General features: G+C 37.7%; 1 protein-coding gene across 1 annotated transcript in view; it reads right to left on the reverse strand.

The window, feature by feature from the left end:
* Positions 1–19452, reverse strand: part of LOC150099469 (chymotrypsin B-like) — an 88291-nt gene extending 68839 nt beyond the window's left edge. The window contains exons 1-3 of the mRNA XM_090404366.1: positions 19263–19452; positions 16506–16616; positions 9835–10045 (exon numbers count right to left, since the gene is read on the reverse strand). Of these exons, the coding sequence (XP_090260492.1) occupies positions 9835–10045; positions 16506–16616; positions 19263–19452 (512 nt within the window). The remainder of the gene's footprint in view (positions 1–9834; positions 10046–16505; positions 16617–19262) is intronic.
* Between the last annotated feature and the right edge of the window lie 396 nt (positions 19453–19848).

The raw sequence follows: 19848 nt of genomic DNA on the forward strand, positions 1-19848 counted from the left end.
ATACTTTAGGCCAATTTTGCAACCGACAGTGCAAATGCATGTGTTGCACTGTCGGTAGAGTCGGCCCTCATTACAAAGTAAAATGCAAACCATGGATTAATTTGAAATAGATATGTGTGATGTACATAAAATAATACAGTGTATAACGCAGGAAACATTGTAGTAAATGATTATTCATTAACTGTATTTAAAAAAGAAACAACTAGTTTTTTATTATTATTATTTATGGTGAAGTGTGATTAGAATGAGACTCTCTGATAATGAGAGGCAATTGTTCCAGTGCTGAAATCAAAGCTTCAACCTGCAAACATCTCTTTTGCTGAAATGAAAGCTTTACCATTCTTAAGATGCAGTAGTCATGTTGTTATTACTAAAGCTAACAGGAGAAATACCCAGTAGTTATGAATACTGCAAATTATAAAAGAAAGAACTCTTTTATTACTGAATTTATCGGCATTACAGGAATTGGATCACAGCCCTATGAACAGACGACTTAAGGAAACTAAACTCACTAGTAGATAAAATTGTAGGCCTAGTTGGTGACTATAGAAAAATTTATTTTGCTAGAACGCCTAGGTTCTGTAGCCTACGTAAGATACATAAAGACATCCCTCTTTTTTCAGTTGCCCACCTATTTTATTCCACTGCCAAATTTTTAGCACGCCTATGAAAAGTTCAGATTGGTAATTCCTATTCATTCATAAAAAATGTTTCCTTACAATCTGATTAATGGTCAGTTTCCTCATAGAATCTCTCTTCATTAATGTAACTCTTGAAGTACATTAGTGAAGAGAGATTCTATGGTTTTCTGAGACATCTACTTTCAGAAGCACTTTTAGAGGATATAGTGAAATTATTGGATTTCGTATTCACTCTGAATATTCTGTGTCTCAAAATTAGTTTTACAGTCAAGTTGAAGGAACTGCCATGGGAAGTCGACTCTCTCTCTTGCTCTTGCGAACTTTTATTTAGAACACTTAGAAGACATCCTGTTCTCATCCATATACACTCAGCCTTCATTTTGGGCTGAGTTAAATAGACACGTCCGGCTATTTCCGGCTATTCAAGAAAAAATGAAAACGTTTGAGGATAGGAACCAATCCTTGGAGATTTAGTAGTAAATCCTGAAGAAAACATTGAGGTGGATTCAGCCAGAGAGGCATCGAGAGGTTGTCTGCAAGGATAGAAAAATCAGAACTCCATTGTGGATTCAGGAAGTTAAATAGGCAGTGAAGAAAAAGAAGAAACCATACGAAAAGTTCCTGGCAAATAAGTCAACTTGTGCTCTTGGAGAATACGGAGACAAATGTAAGAAAGCTGAACACTGCGTGAAACTATCGAAAGAAAAGTCATGGGAAGACTTTGTTAAGAACATAGCAAACAAATATCAAGAAGGTAAGATATTCTGATGGGTGTTAAAAAAGGCTCAGAAATCGAGGAAAGGAGCTGTAAAAGGAATTAGAGATGATAAAGGTGACATGAAAACTGGAAAAAAAGATATCCTTGATGTATGGAGTAATTATTTTGAAAAATTGCTAAATAATACATGCAGTGATGACAGCACAGTGCTAAATAACACTCAGCAGATGTAAATAGTAATACGCATCCGTACTTGAAGTAGAGAAAGTCATCAAAAGCCTGAAATGTGGAAAGGCAGCTGGAGTAGATGACATTGCTCATAAATGCTCAAGTATGGAAGAATAAATGTTCTTACAGTTTCTGTACTGCAGAGTTCTGAATGATTGGACAGAGGGACGAATTCATTCCAGATGATCGGAGTAGAATTCTCATAGAAAATATTCCCCTAGTACCCATATACAAAAAAAGGAAAATAAAACTGAATGTGAGAATTACACAGGTACATTCCTCTGAGTGTTCTTGGTAAGATTTATGCAAGTATACTTGAGAATCCGTCGAGATTGATTGTGAAAGGTACGCTTGGTGAAAATCAACCTGGATTCAGCCCATAAAGAGGTTGTGAGGATCAGATTTTAACTTTATGACAAATAGTTGAGAAATCATGAGAGGTGGGGGGACGAGTTGAGTAGACGAATTGAGAATACACAGACTACGCATTGCATACGGCCTATGACTGAGCATCTGTAGTGATCGCCAATACATGATACCCGTGATCTATGGCCGGGCTAGGGCGAACAAAGTATTGCCCGAGCACCACTTTGTTCGCCTTGCGTACATAACGGCCGTGATTCCCGAGAGCTATAGGATATTTCCACCTTATGTGACCGTTAATTCACAAGTAGTAAAGAAATAGAAGACACGACACAATATAAATAAAAAAAAGGAATTTCAATTAGGAAAAAAATTTTGAAAAAATTTTGTAGTTCTTTTTTTTTTTTTCTCTTTTGGGGGAGCCAGGGCCCCTTGGCCTCCTCCCTGGGTGCGCCAATGGAATATTATACAGCGCAATATGACCGCAATTAGAATTGAACGATGTACAGGAAGATGGTGTGATTTAAAATCAGGAATAAGACAAGCATAACGTATCTCTTCATTATGCGGATGATGCACTTCTAAACACATATTGGGCAAGTGTCCACGATACTCTGACTGAATTGAATGACAGCAGTAACAAATTTGGCATGAAAATTAGCAATAAAAAGACCAAAACTATGAAAATGGACAGAAACCCTGGATACACAACTGAGTTCTGAATAGAGAGCCTATAGAACAAGCAAAATATTTAAGCTATTTAGCCACAGTTTTTAGTGAAGATGGCAAGTTAAATCTGGAAATCGGCAATCTGGAATCTGAAATAAGCAAATCTGATATGGTGAGTAGCCAGCTGAATAAATCTATATGGAATAAGTAAGAAATTAGCCAAAATACCAAACTAGCAGTATACAAGAAAATGTTCTAACCATTTTTAATTCATGGATTGGGTTAGAAATAGAACACTTGATCAAAGATTGGAGAAAAATTCGGGAGTGAACAGATGGCGTCAGTGGCAGAATAATTGAAAATGAAGATACCGTTAACTTGACATCGTTAGCATTCTAGAATGTGTCAACAGAGTTAATCTAACGTGGTATGACCACTTAAATAGAAGGTGAGGAATCGTTAGCAAAACAGGTGTTTGATGGCAAGGAAAAAACCCTGCGTAAGACCAAGGTGTAGGTGGCTAGATTCAGTCAGAAGTGCTCTAGAAGTATGGAATGTTAGATATGACAATATTGCAGTGCTGACATGTAATAGAATAATTTGAAGGAAAGTTGTGGATAGGAGATTAATAATAATGCAAACACATATCAGAAAATTGATTATGATTATTTCTTAAAACAGTTTTGTCCCTGAAGGAGTAAATGAGGACAGCTCTTTTGTCCTTAATTTTCTGAGTACAATCGGTGAATGTGAAGAAAATCCAAGCTCACAGTTCTCAATGATTTTAGAAGCAGGAGCACAGTACACTACTTCACCATCCCATGATAATGTAATAATAAAACTGCTTTGTGAATTCTGTTAGATTTTTTCGGGCAGTGGAATAAAAACTCCACTTGACTAAATTAATCTTGAACTTTGTATGCACCGATACAAGGATATCTTCCAAGAAAGTGATATTTCGCGTCTCTCTCTCTCTTTTTGTCTCAAAAGAATGTAATATGATTCCTCCCTTCAGGTATAAAATAAATTATTATTATAAATCCACCTCATTTTCAGGGTAAAGGATGATTTTTTCGACGCGACGAATTTGTTCATGCTCGTCCATGAAGTATTTGTGGTGATTTCCAAAATGTAATCTCCACTCTTTTGTATTTTCATACCTGGGAAAGGAAAAAAGTATTATCAATCAATAACAATATTATTTCGACTATTATGGAAATTTTGACACTTTTTTCTTTAAAATTAATGAATTCTTAATGACACTTATCATTATTGTTTGTTAATTATATTAGAGCTTGAATGCTCCAGACAGAAAAGCATTCAAAATAAATTAGAAAATAGTATTTTTCTAAAGTGTACTTGGTATATATATATATTTCCCTCTTTGCTGGTTTAAGTATGCGTTTTACCCTGTTTGATGAATCGGTGTTTTGTATTGTGATGATGATGAAAATATAATTCATTCACGTAAGCAAAACGAGCCAATTATCTTACATTAATATCATCATTTAAGGACAGAAAAGAAGCGGATGAATCGAAAGAAAACCCAAACTCCTCTGGTTCTTCCCAAGACGTTTGTTGGTCCTCCAACCAAAATAGGAAAATAGCCAAAACTGACAGACTGTATTTTCTCATAGTTGAGTGTCAGAGACCCAATGCACGAAAATATTTCTGGATTCCATAGATTTCATAATTTCCTGAACAGTGATTGCTGAAACGCCCTTAAATGCATTGAGTACGAAATGGTTGAACCGTACTGATGCATCGAAATCAGTTCGTAACAATGAAATGAAAAATTGCATATCATTGAGCAATTAATCATATTGTTTCTAAGTGATAAACCAATCTGACTTTGAAGTATATACCAGGTGATCCAAAAGTCACAGAAAAAGTAAAAATTCAATAATTCGAAAAGTATAGACAGTAGCACGATGCGGTTTTCACAGAAATACACAGAAAGACATTGGATTTTTTTAATAACGAAAAATTTTATTGCCAGAATAGTTACGTTTGTCAGCGCCACCTGTCGGTGACAAATGTAACAGGTCTCTGAGCAGTTACCTGTCACTATTTAAACTGTGAGGTACGTAAATTTCAGATGTAGTGAATACTGAAGTTAAACTTTCAACATTTAACGTTTATTACTGAATTAAACGTTCTGCCAAGGTGAGGCATATTATCGTTACGAGATAAAGCACTTTTAGTTAAGCTGTTTTATCAGAACTCAGAATGTGCAAGTGCAATGCGTAGTGTGTGTATTCTTAAATCGTCTACTCAACTCGTCCCCCCCTCCCTCATGATTTCTCAACTATTTGTCATAAAGTTAAAATGTGATCCTCACAGCCTCTTTATGGGCTGAATCCATCTTGATTTTCACCAAGCTTACCTTTCGCAATCAATCTGGATGGGTTCTCAAGTATACTTGCATAAATCTTACCAAGAACACTCAGAGGAATATACCTCTGTAATTTTCACATTCAGTTTTATTTTCCTTTTTTTGTATCTGGGTACTAAGGGAATATTTTCTATGAGAATTCTACTCCGATCATCTGGAATGAATTCGTCCCTCTGTCCAATCATTCAGAACTATGCGGTGCAGAAACTGTAAGAACATTTATTCTTCCATACTTGAGCAGTTATGAGCAATGTCAGCTACTCCAGCTGCCTTTCCACATTTCAGGCTTTTGATGACTTTTTCTACTTCAAGACTTGTTTCCCCATCTCTTTATCGGTTGCCACATATAATTAGTGATAGTGATGGGTCAGAAGTGGAAAAGGATCGATGTCTTGTTCCTCACTGATAGCTATGATGAAAAGGTTTGAGGACACTGGCAGTTTGGAAGCACGTGCAAGAAGACAAAAAAAACTATTTTATTTGTGCACGAGACCGGCACACAATCGGCTGCTTCCGCACATGAGGAATACAGTGCGCATGAAATTTCAAGACGAACTGACATTTCGTATGGAACTGTGTGGCGATCACTTAGGATCCTTACAAAATCCAACACGTACAGGAACTGAAACCAACCGATTTCTAGAGACGTCATGAATTTTTAAATTGGGCTTTTCAACAGATGGAAACCATGTGGACTGGTTTCCATCTGTTGGACTGTCAAATCCTGTGGACTGACGAGGCGCATGTTTCGCTTAATGAAAGTGTAAATGCGCACAACTGCCGCATCTGGGCGAGAGAAAACCCACACGCGATTGTAGAAACCTCTTTCCATCAGCGAAAGGTGACAGCATGGTGTGGGTTCACTGCGTCACTAATTATAGGCCCCTTTCTCTTTGAGGAAATCTACGGCGGTACATTTCGAACTGTTTCTGTCACAGGCGAGCGTATGCAGCGCTTTTAAGAGACTGCATCATTCCCTCCTTGCAAGAGAGGCAAGTGCTCCATAGTGTAATATTCATGCAGGATGGGGCACCTCGCACATCACAGGTCCTGTCTAGCACCTGCTGTGATCGACATTTGGCGATGACCGTGTCCACAGTCGCTCTTTCCCGCACGAATGGCCACCAAGACCTCCAGACCTTACAACTTGTGACTTTTGGTTATGGGGCTACTTGAAGTCACAGGCGTACAGAGGTCGGCCGACGTCATTGGCCATGTTGAAAGAAGCTATTCGCCATCATGTGACAGGAATTACAGTTGAAACCCTCTTCGATGCTGTGCAGGGTGTCGTGCCACGTCTGTGGCAATTCTCGTGAATGACAGCCGTCACTTTGTGAACATTTGTAATCCTAGGTGCGTTGCGAACTGTGCTGCGCCACTGCACAAACTACTGACACAACTGAAACGCCACCTGTCGGTGGCAAATATAACTATTCTGGTAATAAAATTTTTCGTTATTAAAAAAATCCCATGTGCATTTCTGTGAAAACCGCAACGTTCTACTGTCTACACTTTTCGAATTACTGAATATTTAATTTTTCTGTTACTTTTGGATCATCTGGTATATGAAGAAAAGAAAGTATATTTATCTATTCTTTTCTTTCTTCTTCCTTTCGCTCTTTTACCTTCCAGTATCGAGAGTTTTCTATTCATTTAACTGCTTCCGTACACAAGGATAAGGTGGTTTACCCTGTCTCCACGTGTGTCCTATGTATGTAGAGGCGTTGAGTTCTCAAAGCCGGTTTGCCTGCTTGCGGAATGAAAAATCCTAAATAAAGTGGGAACAAAACCCTACAGTCCAAACATAAACCATCTAACTGGCCTATATCGAAGAAGGATCCTAAGCTCTTCACGTCAGCGAAGAGATTCGAACTCAGGACACTTCTTTCCCAGGCATATGGTTCTGAAGAACATAGCCGAGTCGCTAACTGCGCAGACTAATCACCCACACACACAAACACACAAATGATTGGTTCTTTAGTTCTAATCGCAATTATGAATATTCAAAAGCATAGTAATATTTTAGAAAATGATATATGCTTCTAGCATTGATGCATTATAATGGCATGTGCCAGTGCATAGCGAGTGATAAGTAAAGCACCCTGCTATATGTAGAAATTATTATTATTTACACTGCTTGCACTTGCAACATCCAATGGCAAATCATTCCAATCACACATCACCCTCTGAAAGAGAATATCCCTCGCCCACTTCTTGGTGGCATTCATCCTCAGCTTCCAACGATGTCCTCTTGTTCTTTCCTCACCCTCCATAAATTGAAAAAATCCATCAACTGAAATCCTGTATGACCCTTTCAGAAGTTTGTAAGTCTCGATCATCATATCACCCCTCTTTCTCCTGTTTGATAGTGTCTGCAGCCTAAAAATTCTCAATCTATCTTCATAATTAGTATTCCAAAATCCAGATATCATTTTAACACTCTTCTTTGCACATTGTCTCCTATGCTCTTATTTCCGAATTCAAAAAGGTAGACGAGTTGTCTAAACATTCCATATACTTGATTATCAGAATTAATATTTTGATGTTTTGTGCTCTGAGTTCCAAATATGAGTGGATTCTGAGACTCACAAATCATATTGTTTGTGAGTCTCAGAATAACAAATTTGAATTCTGTTCAAATTCTGTTCTGTTCAGCACAATGATAAACATATCATATCTTATACCTTTGTTGTATTTTTTAACTGACTCCTACCCACATGATGTTAGAAAACATTACTGAAATACCATGGACAGGTTAGGAATTTTTTTATTGTGGTATTTAATTTTTACTTAGTCTGGAAAGCCTGCTTCAGAGAATAAACATGGAACTTTCCCAAGCCATTTTAGTCCTAACTAAAGGTAATAGTTTTCTCCCACTTAAAGAAAATTCCAAGCATATACACTTACGTGGGATTCAAATTAGCAGCCTCAGCATTCCTTAGTGAGCGAATACTCTAACCACTATATCAACCAGACTTTCTAAAAAGTTCTGGAAGAAAGTTTGAAAAAAAGTTTATTTCTTCACACTTTTGACTGTATAAACATCTGTAAATAATCAATGGTTCTTTGTAAAATATTCATAAAATTTAGAACCAATGATATTTTTAAAGTATTTCAATGATCCGTTGCTCAATATTGTTGCAAGTGCAATTGTTAATTTTCATGTAAATATAGTTTTGCATGAAAGCAAAATCAAAAGAGGCTGAGCCGTGAAATTTAAGCTTAAAATTTTTATTAAAAAAAATCAGCTAACGCCTTTTTATTCTCGTATACGGGGAGTAGGCGAGTCCATTTAGCCCTATCTAACTTTTTAGAGACTGAGTGGGCAGTTCAATCTCCACTGGTACCAATCAGAGATAGATGACCCAAGACAATCACTAATTAAGCGGTACACAGTGAGAGAGACGGCTCAAATGTGCCGCCATCTCGTAGTCCCTAACCCTAACACAATATATTTAATGTCTGAAATAATGTGGGTCTACGGTCGATTTTCTTGAATTTACGGGACGAAAAACCCGAGTTTCCGGGAGGAAAAACCCGCTTGCCCGTGCAGAGATCGACTAACTAGGGAACCGGTCGAAAAAAAGGCATAGAAAAATTTCCTCTAGTCACCGACTAGACTCGAAACCAAGTATTCCTTCATGCGGCCAAGCGCCGTGGTGTGCAAATGCTACATCCACTGAGCTACACAGGCTCTAAAAGTTTTATGAAAATTTTTATTACATAATCATAATCAGCAAATGCCTTTTATTCCCTTATAGGAAGTAGTTGAGGCATTTTACCCCTATTAGCATTTTTGTAAACTAGTGGACTGATCAATATCCACCAATTGTCAATCAGAGATAGCTAACCCATCACTATCACTAATTATATGTGATAACCGATAAAGAGACGGGGAAACAAGTGCTGCCATCTCTTGTCACCTAACTTTAACAGCATATGTTACTGTTTGAAATAATGTGGGTTCTACAATCGATTTTCTTCAGTTTATGGGACGAAAAACCCGAGTTTCTGTGAGAAAAAAACTTGTTTGCCCAAGCCAGAAGTTAGGAAACTCGTGAACCAGTCGAAAAAAGGCTTAGAAAACGTTTCTCCAGTCGGAAATTGACTTGACTTAAGAGTAACTTCAGGCTGCTTAGCGCAGAGGATGCAAGTGTCACTTCCTCTAAGTTACACAGGTCTCTGTTTTTTTTTAACATTTTTTGTAATACATTTTAATCATATTTCTGGTGATAGAATAGTTTCTGTATGAAATCTTAGAACTTGTGTAGTCAGTGGATGTTACGTTTGCACTCCACGACACTTGATCAGACGAAGAAAGATGTGTTCAAAGCTAGTAGTTGCCTAGAGGAACATATTCGGAGCCGTTTTTCGACCAGTTCCCGAGTTAGTCGATCTCTGGCACTGGGAAACGGGTTTTTTCTCACGGAAACTCGGGTTTCCGTGAGAAAAGCACGAAATGGCGAAATAGGGAGCACGAAATGGCGGCACTTGTTACTCGTCTCTTCTGAGTGCCAATTAAATTACTGATAGACTCCGGCCAACTCTTTCTGACTGGCTACCTGTGACGATTGAATTGCCCACTCAGTGTCCAAACGTTAGATAGGACTATAACGTCACAGATTCACTATACGAGAATAAAAGCAGTCAGCTGTTTTTTTCATAAAATCTTGCTGAAAACTATGACTCCAAGATGAAGTTTACTTAATTTTATTTTGATTTTTAAACTTTTTTAGCTTTCCACCCTGTACAGAATTTGTTGCAGATGACCCTAACATTATATGGTAAGAAGCGGTTTGAGGCCAATATTATAAATTTACCTCGGCATACAGTGAGCAGCTGTACCCACCCATTGGGCATTCAACAAAGTTCCTCCGCACATGTGGGCATTAGGTTCAATCGCTATCAACTGAATATCCGCTTGCCAAGGCAGGCTACCATATATTGCTTCTTCTCCACCGACAACACGATCCCAGCCGGCATCTGGATGTATCTCTGGAACTCCACATTGTGTCTGGGGCAGAGGTCCTCCTGTGAAGAAGAGAAAAAAAAATACACATATCGGTTTTCACTAAAACTAGAATTGCTATAGTATGGTTGCTAAACAATTACAATCAGTCATCATAAACCAGCTTTTCTTCAGTATTACTAAGACTTTCTGGACAAATTTATCTAATTTCCTGAAGACAACAGAAAACCAACATTTATGCTGTTGACATGAACTCCCTTCTGTACAAAGATTCATCAGTAGTTCAAGTAGTATCTGCAAGAAAACAAAGAGTAACCCTTTCTAGTCTACATGGAGGACTACATGCATTTAATCCTTTAATGGCTCACTTCCTTCAGTTATTCCTGGTCAGATTACCCCATCTTGAGTTTAATTTTCTCAAACTTTATCTTCTACTAAATACGATAAGAAAAGCTGCACGCAGCATAGCTCTAATAAGTCGGAGTGTGTTGCTGATTTTCTATAGCTAGAAATTAAATTTCCATAGATTTTAAGTTACTTATATTCAGACTAAAACTTGTGAAAACTTCGTAGTTCGTGTGATGCTTTCTTGATAGCGGGAAGAGAACGGGATTCTTACTCTCCTATGTTTTTACACACGGACAAAGCGGCCAATTTATTAGGAACAGCATTCAGTAACAAGTGTGGAACCCTTTTGCCTCTTACGAATGGTCTGAATTCTCTGTTAATGATTCAATTGTCTGGAACTTTTATCCACGCTGTCACAAAGCCATCGCCAATTGTTGCATATTGGATGGTGGCACACGTTACCGCTATGAACTGCTCATTCCACGTCATCTTTTAGATAAAACCTAAAGTATGCAAGAAAATATACCCCACACCACTACCCCTCCCTTCCGATAAGATCCTGAGCTGTTACTACTTGGCAGGAAGGGAATATGGTCTTGCGTTGTTGATGCTATATTCAAGTGCTGTCATCAGCGTGAAATAATACAAGCCTAGACTCAACAGATATCATGCAGCATTCTTACGGTTGTAGCGGTCCAGTTGATGATCTCATGCCCTCTGATGCCTCATTTTCTTGTTCTTAGAAGATAGCATTGGAATACGGTATAATTGTCTGCTCCTGTACCACATCCGTCGCTTTGTGCGACTAACTGTGCGCTCAGGGATCACCGATGTTCTGACCTCGATTCTTGTACTCAGCTATAATTTGTCCGGGTGATGCCCTTCTGTTCATGTTTCCCAATCCTTGCCATCCTCTAACCATGTGCATCAATAAGTTGTTTTCATCTACAGGACTACCTTTGGCTTGAAGATGCTTGTTATTGCACCATATTACGCTATTTCTGATGTACATTAAACACTGTTGTGAAAACAGTGTTTAATGTACATCAGAAATGCCGTAGTATGTTCTCGTATTTTCATGTTATATATATATATATATATATTATATATATATATATATATATATATATATATATATCCGTCCATGCTATTCCTTAATGTATCTAATTTGCTGTTGCCTACTACAAATAGTTCACACTATTGAATGAGATTTATAGAAATAAGAAATAATTACCTGAGATAACTGATGGAGGTTCCAGGATACTGAGAGTGTGGGATTTTGTGATTGCATCAGAGGATTGCTCTATAGTCAAAGCTACCATGCTGTCAAAGGCTCTAAATAGAAGGTACGCTTACTTGCCGCCATTTGGATCTAGGGTCGCCCACAGTGGCATTCGTTCGAGCTCTTGATATTTTCGAATTTGTGGCGAATTGTGGGGATGTTCTGCTCCAAATTGTATGTATGTATATATATATATGTATCTATATATATAAACATAAATACGTTTATGTTTATATATATATATATATATATATATAAAATATATAAATATAAATATATAAAATATATATATATAAAAAATATAAAAAATATAACAAATTTTTATATATATAAAAAACCTTATGAACTTGCATACAGTACATATATTGGAAATACTGTTATTCTATTACACAGACCCCCTTCCCCGTTATTGCCGGCATTATGGAGCTATCTTGACGGTTAAAGCTCGTATCGTTTATCAGTAAATAGAAAAGGCTGTATAACGTTCATAAGCATTCATGTTTCGTGAATTCGTAAAGAGAAGATTTTCCATGTCCTTTATTATTGGTTGTACTGCTTTATATGAATTAGCGATTTTGATAAATTACTGTTATTAATTTTAGAAATACTGCATTGTTTAATCCGTACTTTAAAATACGGAACTGAAAGTCCTGGGATTCCATGCAGGAGTCATGTAATAATATTAATAATAAAATAAAACAAAACTAGTCATATAACTTGTAATTATCTTTGAAACTATGATAATTTATAAGTAATTTATGTTTACACACACATATATATATATATATATACATGCATACATACGGGGGGATATGTGTAATAGACTAACAGTATTTCCAATATATGTACTGTATGCAAGTTCATAAGATTTTTCTTATATTTCAATATGAACTTTTAAAAAGCAAGCAGATCCATGATAATTTATAACTTATTTATATATATATATAGTATTGGACCAGTATTAGATAGATACATGTATATACATACATACCATTTGGAGCAGAACAACCTCCCATTTCGCTATAAAGTCGAAAAAATCAAGATCTCGAACGAATGCGACTGTTTGCAACCCTAGATCCAAAATGGCGGCAGGAAGCATAACTTCTATTAAGAGCCTTAATGCTGTCAGTTGGTAAGAATTGTGATGTCATTTCCACCCCTCGGAAAGCAAAGATATCTGGAATTTTCAGCTAAGATGTGGAATCACAGAGCTGGGAATTCTCCTGACTGCTAAAAGTTAGAGTGCCAATGGGAAGGATGTCAGTATTGTATGGGAAATGGTCAAGGCATGTTTGAAGGAAGTAGTAGTGTACTACATACCCATGACGATACATCTAGTGGGAATTAAAGGGATGATTATGTTGCGAATAAATGGAAGAATGGCTGCTGATGGTATGGTGAGATTACTGAAATAGAAGGAATAGTTGAATTACTCAGTGATCACTTTGCAAAGCAAGCATATTATCTTGATGGAGATTCTGAAATATCAGATGTAACAAGGATTGATGTGAAACGAAGAGAGATGTAGTGCTGAATAAGATGATATACAACCTTGATGTCGATCGTTTAACACATTATCGGAAATGATATCATAGATGTGGTAAACAATTGACAGTACCTTTAACTAGATTGTTTAATTTGATTATCAGCTCCAGCAGGATCCCAACGGGAAAATAGAAGACAGGTACAAAATTATCGACCGATTTGCATCTCAGAAGTGGTGGTCAAGGAATTGAAGAGGTTGGTTAATGACAAAATTCAGTAATGAGTGTACATGAACAGTATACTGTCCGGGGGACAGAACATAGCATAACATAACGTAAAAGCACTGGTAAAGTATTGGTTAAAAGCAAACTGATTATTTTTCTTGATATGCTTAACAAATTCCAGCTGTTTTTGAGCAGGGGGGATGGTATAAATATGAGGAACATAACGTTGTTTTAACAATAATAGAATTTAAAAAGAAAGTGCTTAGATTCATCGAAATGTTTTATTTTATTATTCAATTATTTGCTTCCCTGGTTGTTGGAGAATAACAGGCAGGCAAATAATTATAGCATATCCGTTCTTCTTCGATATCTTGACCAATAATACTGCAAATCGGTCGATAATTTTGAAACTGTCTTTTATGTTTATCGTTGGGATCCTACCAGATTTAAAATAAGACCGAAGATAAGAACTTCTGGATGCCATGGGATGAAGACAATTAAGAGGTTTCGCTTAAAAGAGGAGAGTGTGAGGAATCGTTTTAGGGAGAGGGTGTTAGAGAGGATTTCGGATGGCCTGGAAAGTGTACAAAATTGCTGGAAACATAATCCAAAAGTAACCTGAGCTGTGCAATCGAGGTGCTTGGTGAGACATCTGGAAAGATTAGAGTGCAGAAGGAGGGTTGGTGGTAGAATAATGATGTACAAGTGGCAGTGACAGCTAAGAGGAAGGCTAAGCAGAAGTGGGATGAGTCAAGAGTGGAAGAGGACAGAGAGGTGTACAAAGAGAAAAAGCAAGAAGCCAAGAGAGTTGTGGTACAGGCGAAGGCCATGGCATATCAAGATTTGTACGATCAATTGGAAACAACGGAAGGACAGAGAAAAATTTACCAACTAGCGAAATGTAGAAATAAAGCAGCAAAGGACATCTTACATGTGAGGCAGATCAAAGATGCTGAAGGAAGAGTATTATGGAGGGATGTGGACATAAGAAACAGATGGAAAATATACTTTGAGGGACTTTTGAATGAGGAAAATGCAAAGACTCACAGAGGAGATGGGCATCCGTCTGAGGGGATGGTGCAGAACATCAGTACAGTGGAAGTGACGGAGGCCATGAAGATGATGAGGAATGGAAAATCGGTGTGCCCTGACAGAATTCCAGTAGAGGCATGGAAAGCACTGGGTGAAGAGGGAATTGACCTGCTGTGGGACTTGTTCATGAAAGTTTGCCAACAGGAAAATATACCCGAGGAATGGAGGGAGAGTACCCTTGTCTCCATCTACAAGGGTAAAGGGGATGCACAAGACTAAAAATTACAGAGGAATAAAGTTGATGTCCCACACAATGAAGATCCTAGAAAGGGTTCTTGATGGTAGATTGAAGAAGGAGGTGGAGATTGCAAAGGAACAATTTTGCTTCATGCCTGGGAGATCAATAACAGATGCTATCTTTGGGTTATGGCAGATGATGGAAAAATATCGAGAGAAACAAAGGGAGCTACATCTGTTATTTATTGATCTCGAGAAAGCATACGATTGAGTGCCAAGGCAAGAAGTCCGGAGGTGTCTTAGGGAGAAGAAGGTTCCGGAGAAATATGTCAGCTTGGTGCTGCGGGAAATATACAGAAATGTGAAGACAAGCGTTCGGACCTGTTTGGGACAGACAGAAAGTTTTCAAGTAACAGTTGGCTTGCATCAAGAGTCAGCATTAAGTCCGTTTCTGTTTAATATTGTGATGCAGGTGGTAACAGAAGAGGTGAGAGAAGATGCACCTTGGACAATGTTGTATGCAGATGACATCTTCCTGTGTGTAGATTCAAGAGGAGAAGCGGGAACTAAACTGGAAAGATGGAGAAAAGTACTGGAAGAGAGAGGTATGAGACTGAGCAGAAGTAAGACAGAGTATATGTGTTGCGCAGTCGGTGGCGGCCAGGAGACAGATCTGGAGCTAGAAGGAAATGTCATCAGGAAGGTGAGAGACTTTAGATACTTAGGTTCAACAGTGGAAGAAGATGGAGGAGCTGAGAAGGAAGTGGGATGCAGGATACAAGCGGGTTGGAGGACCTGGAGGGAGATGGCTGGAGTGTTATCCGATTAAAAGGGTGTCGATCAATCTGAAAGGCAAAATTTATAGGACAGTAGTGAGGCCAGCTATGACATATGCTATAGAATCTGTGGCCTTGAGGAAAAATAACATCAGCAGGATGGAAGTAGCAGAGATGAGAATGCTTAGTTGGATGTGCGGTGTGACCAGAAAGTATCGTCTGAGAAATAACTATGTCAGGGGAACAGTGAAAGTTACGAACTTAGGAGCGAAAATACAGGAGGCAAGGTTGAGATGGTTTGGTCATGTGATGAGGAGGGAGGACGAATATGTGGGAAGAAATGTCATGCAGATGGATGTGCAAGGAAGGCGGAAGTGAGGGCTGCCAAAGAAGAGATGGAGGGAGCTGGTAGAAGAGGACTTGAAGATGAAGAACTTGGATGTGGTGACAGCCCAAGACAGGAAGGTGTGGAGGAGCCTCATTACAAACAGTAACCCCACTTAAGTGGGAGAAGCTGCAGAAGAAGATGAAGAAGAAGTGTTGGGATCTTACCAGATCTAATATTCATTGATTCATAACCGACATAGCTGAGGATTCGAATCTCATGGATCAAAGATGTTTGCAGATGTCTTTAGGGTGAAGATAATTTCCTTCAGTATGAATCTACCACTCTTGTTATTTTGGAAGCAGAAAAATCAGAAACTTTTCTAACTGTTGCGGGTGAGAATGTTATGAAAATATTAATTATTCAATGAATTCCCAATGAAAAATGAATAGCATTTCTTCTTTTTATATGCTAATATATATGTTTTTTACTTAATAAATGTTTTTAAAAAAATATTCCAGTTGGAATACAGACCTTCAAAAGGAATGACATGATCTACATTGGATGTATTTACACAGACACTCGTTGATAACTAAATAATATTTCACACACACACTCTAAAACATATTATAGTGTGTGTGTGTGTGTGTGTGTGTGTGTGTGTGTGTGTGTGTGTGTGTGTGTGTGTGTGTGTGTGTGTGTGTGTGTGTGTGTGTGTGTGTGTGTGTGTGTGTGTGTGTGTGTGTGTGTGTGTGTGTGTGTGTGTGTGTGTGTGTGTGTGTGTGTGTGTGTCAATATCCAAAAATTCCTCACCACATCTGGCTTCATCGCTTCCATCGCCACATTGATCTAATCCATCACATCTGGCACTTAAGGGAACACAGTTTCTGTTTTCGCACTCTATTTCATCAAAGTTGCAGAGACCTGAAAAACATTAAAATAATAAATACCTGCATGATCCCTTCCTAGGAAACTAGTTATAACCTTTTTAAAAATCACGTGAGTTTAAAAAACGAAAAAACGGTTTTTTAGTATAACCTAGCATGCTTATTTTCTTTAGGAGCACCCCTAAAACTTCCATGAAAAATTTTAGCAATCGTCTGAAAAAAGCTGAATTTCTAGACATAAAGTTGCAGCCAACAAAATGAAAATAAGACATTTTTTTCCTGTAATATAAACTCATGTAAGCAAGCAAAAAAAGAGATTGCAATAGATAATTTAGCTTATCTTACTAGTATTATCTTAGCAGTCACATTTCCTTCTCGTCCTCTCTGAATAGAGCCTCCGTAGCTCAGTCGGTATAGACGAAGTCCTTTTTTCGGAAAGAGCTGGGCTCGATTTCCGTCAGTGACGTGAGGAACCTCACCATGCTCTTTTTCGACGAAAGGTGAGTTAGCCAGTCTCATACTGAAGTTTTTCATCTCCACAACAGGCAATACTGTCCCGCGAACACACGCTTCTATAGACATAGGTCACCTCGAGGAATAAGGAGTAACCAACCTGTTTCAATTCAGTTCCAAATGAACTGAACTGAAATAGGTTGGTTCTCTACTCTCTAAAAAGTGCAGGTCCAAGCGTGAGCGTAAATTAGGACAGCATAGGATAGGACTCTGTCCATAACAAGAAGCAGTGTCAAATTATTTCCAGTTCATTAGCTAAGAAAGATAAAATGCGATGACTTTGTAACTAATACGCTTAGCAAATTAACAAAACCTTTAAATGTTCTGATGGTATATTTTCCTTACTGGAGAGAACCATCCCTTAAGAAAGACTTGTAAACAATTCTTAATGTTTTTTGCTCGCCAATTACTATACCACGTTATGTAGATAACCACTCCATGCTGTACTGCAGAATTGGCAATTTATCATTTTGTTTTAGGATAAAGTGCGGATATCGTTGCCCGTCTAATGACGTTTACTCGAATCCTGTCTGACATGCAAGCAACCAAGAAGGTGGTTATCCGACCTTCATAAGAAACCATGTCTCACTTTCGAAGAACGGGTTATTCAAGTACATTATACAACAACGTATAACTTTCTATAAGTTATAAGTTGTGGAACAAATCAACTTACAAAATGCCGTACATGCGTAGGCGAGTGTGACATAATACTGTACAACTAGAATTAAAGATGTCTGTTATATTCAACAGAGCGTCTTGCTGGATCGTTCATAATGAGAACCAAATACACTGAAGAAATAGTACACAATGCAATCAAGTAGTCCTGCCACAAAACATAATTACAGATTGGGTGAACTGAATCTCGGATGTTCGTGGAAACAACAGAAAAAGATCAACAAGAAGAAAGAATATGAAAGAAATCCAGGAAAGAAATATGAATAGCAGAAGCTCATGTTTTACGCGAACTGAAAGTCTACGAATTTAGGAGACCAACTATGTAGGGAAAATTTACAAAGAATTTCCCAAAGTGTTTAGTTTATGCACCTGTTGATGCACTGGTCCCATTCAAACGGGCTTCAGAAATTCTGATGACATCTTTGGCGATAATTAGAGGCATTTTGCATAAGATATTGAGAGAACGATTCTGAAAATCTTTATTTCAGTTAGTAACAAAAATCGCCTGTAAGGAGTACAGATGGTGACAAATAATAGAAAACCGTAATTAGTGCAACGAACCAATTTACTGATCTATAATGATCGTATAGCCAGTCCTTGGAAATGACCACATTAGAGTTTGGATCCATCTTATGTTACGACTCAGGCAAGCTGCTCATATTTTACGATATGATATGGAGAGCTTTTAATGGAAGAGGAGAAGGTGATTTAGCGCCTCTCGATGGCACTGTAATACGGTAGTTAAAATATCAATCCGATTATGTAAATCAAATCATGTCAACACTATTGCACACAAGATGAATATTGCAAGAAGGCAAAGTCATTATCCGTCAAGAAGAAAACATTTCAATCGGTTTTAGATAACATTACAGTTTCGACTTGTATCTTAGCCAACACAATCCCCTGCTCTGATCTCACTTAAACATGTGGGATATTATCGTAAAGTATGTAAGACTGTCCACTTTCCGATGTATTGTTAAAACATTACTTGGATGATGTGCGACTTATTCTTGGCCGTGTAAAAGAAGTTTTAGTCAGATGCAATCTTGGATTGCTGCGTTGATATCTGCTCAAGTCTACAGGCTGAGTGTTTAATTCCTTCGGTGGTACCATCCGTCCCACAGAAGGATTCGAACTGTTGAGAAAGCCACTCTCAACAGTTCAGCACTCAGAAATGAATCTAAAGGTAATGCTTAAAAGAAATTAATCCCTATATTCAGTAACCTAGCAATTATTTTCAGTTAATAAAAATTGCAAAGTACATTTCGGAACGTGTGCGAACATTATATGTTCAAAATAAATAAATATGATGAAATAAAAATGGGAGACACAGAGAGAAAAGGAAAAACTATTTGTTTTTTCTCCATTTAGTCCTTTTGCAGGCCCTGGGTGTTGGTATTCATTCATTCAAATATCACTTTCAGTGCTATAAATATTAAGCTGGAAGTATTAAGTGAATAATAATTATTAATTATCCAGTAAATTGTTTGATTACCTTTTGTTGCCTCTTCTAGCCGCATATGAAAACCACGACTGTTGTCGACGTAATCAGTTTTAAACTGAACCTCCATGGAACTACCATTGATGACTATTGGCCTCGCTTCAACACTTCCACAGAATGCAAGAGGGGGATGTCCAAGCATGACGATTTTCAAATAATCAGCTTCGCAATTTGATGCTTCCATGTCAATGGTCAAAAACGACACTTTTAGCATTTATTGAAAAAAAAAAAAAATCTTTTTGTATTTTTCTAGCGTTGTTATTATATTTTTTTAAATGCACTTTTTATAACGGGTATCCAAGCGATAAAACAATGATTTAAGTCGGCTTTCTCTACTTCACGACGAACACCAAAGAAGTGTGTGGAAATGGACAAACAGCGTTTTTGGTGGATGGAGAAGTCTGAGCCAAGAAACGTTAAGCATAAGTTATCCCAAGAAGAAAAATTCGATCTTGCATGGAGATTTCACTATTATCAAAGTTCGAGAGGAATAGAATGTGATATTTCTTGAGAGAAATAAGACAATTGTACACTCAATGGACAAAACATTAGAGGTAAGGAGTAATGGGAAGTTGATTTT

Source organism: Typopeltis vanoorti, chromosome 14 (assembly GCF_054136105.1).
Source record: "Typopeltis vanoorti isolate ZY-2024b chromosome 14, IOZ_Tvanoo_1.0, whole genome shotgun sequence".
In the NCBI taxonomy this organism is placed as follows: Eukaryota; Metazoa; Arthropoda; class Arachnida; order Uropygi; family Thelyphonidae; genus Typopeltis; species Typopeltis vanoorti.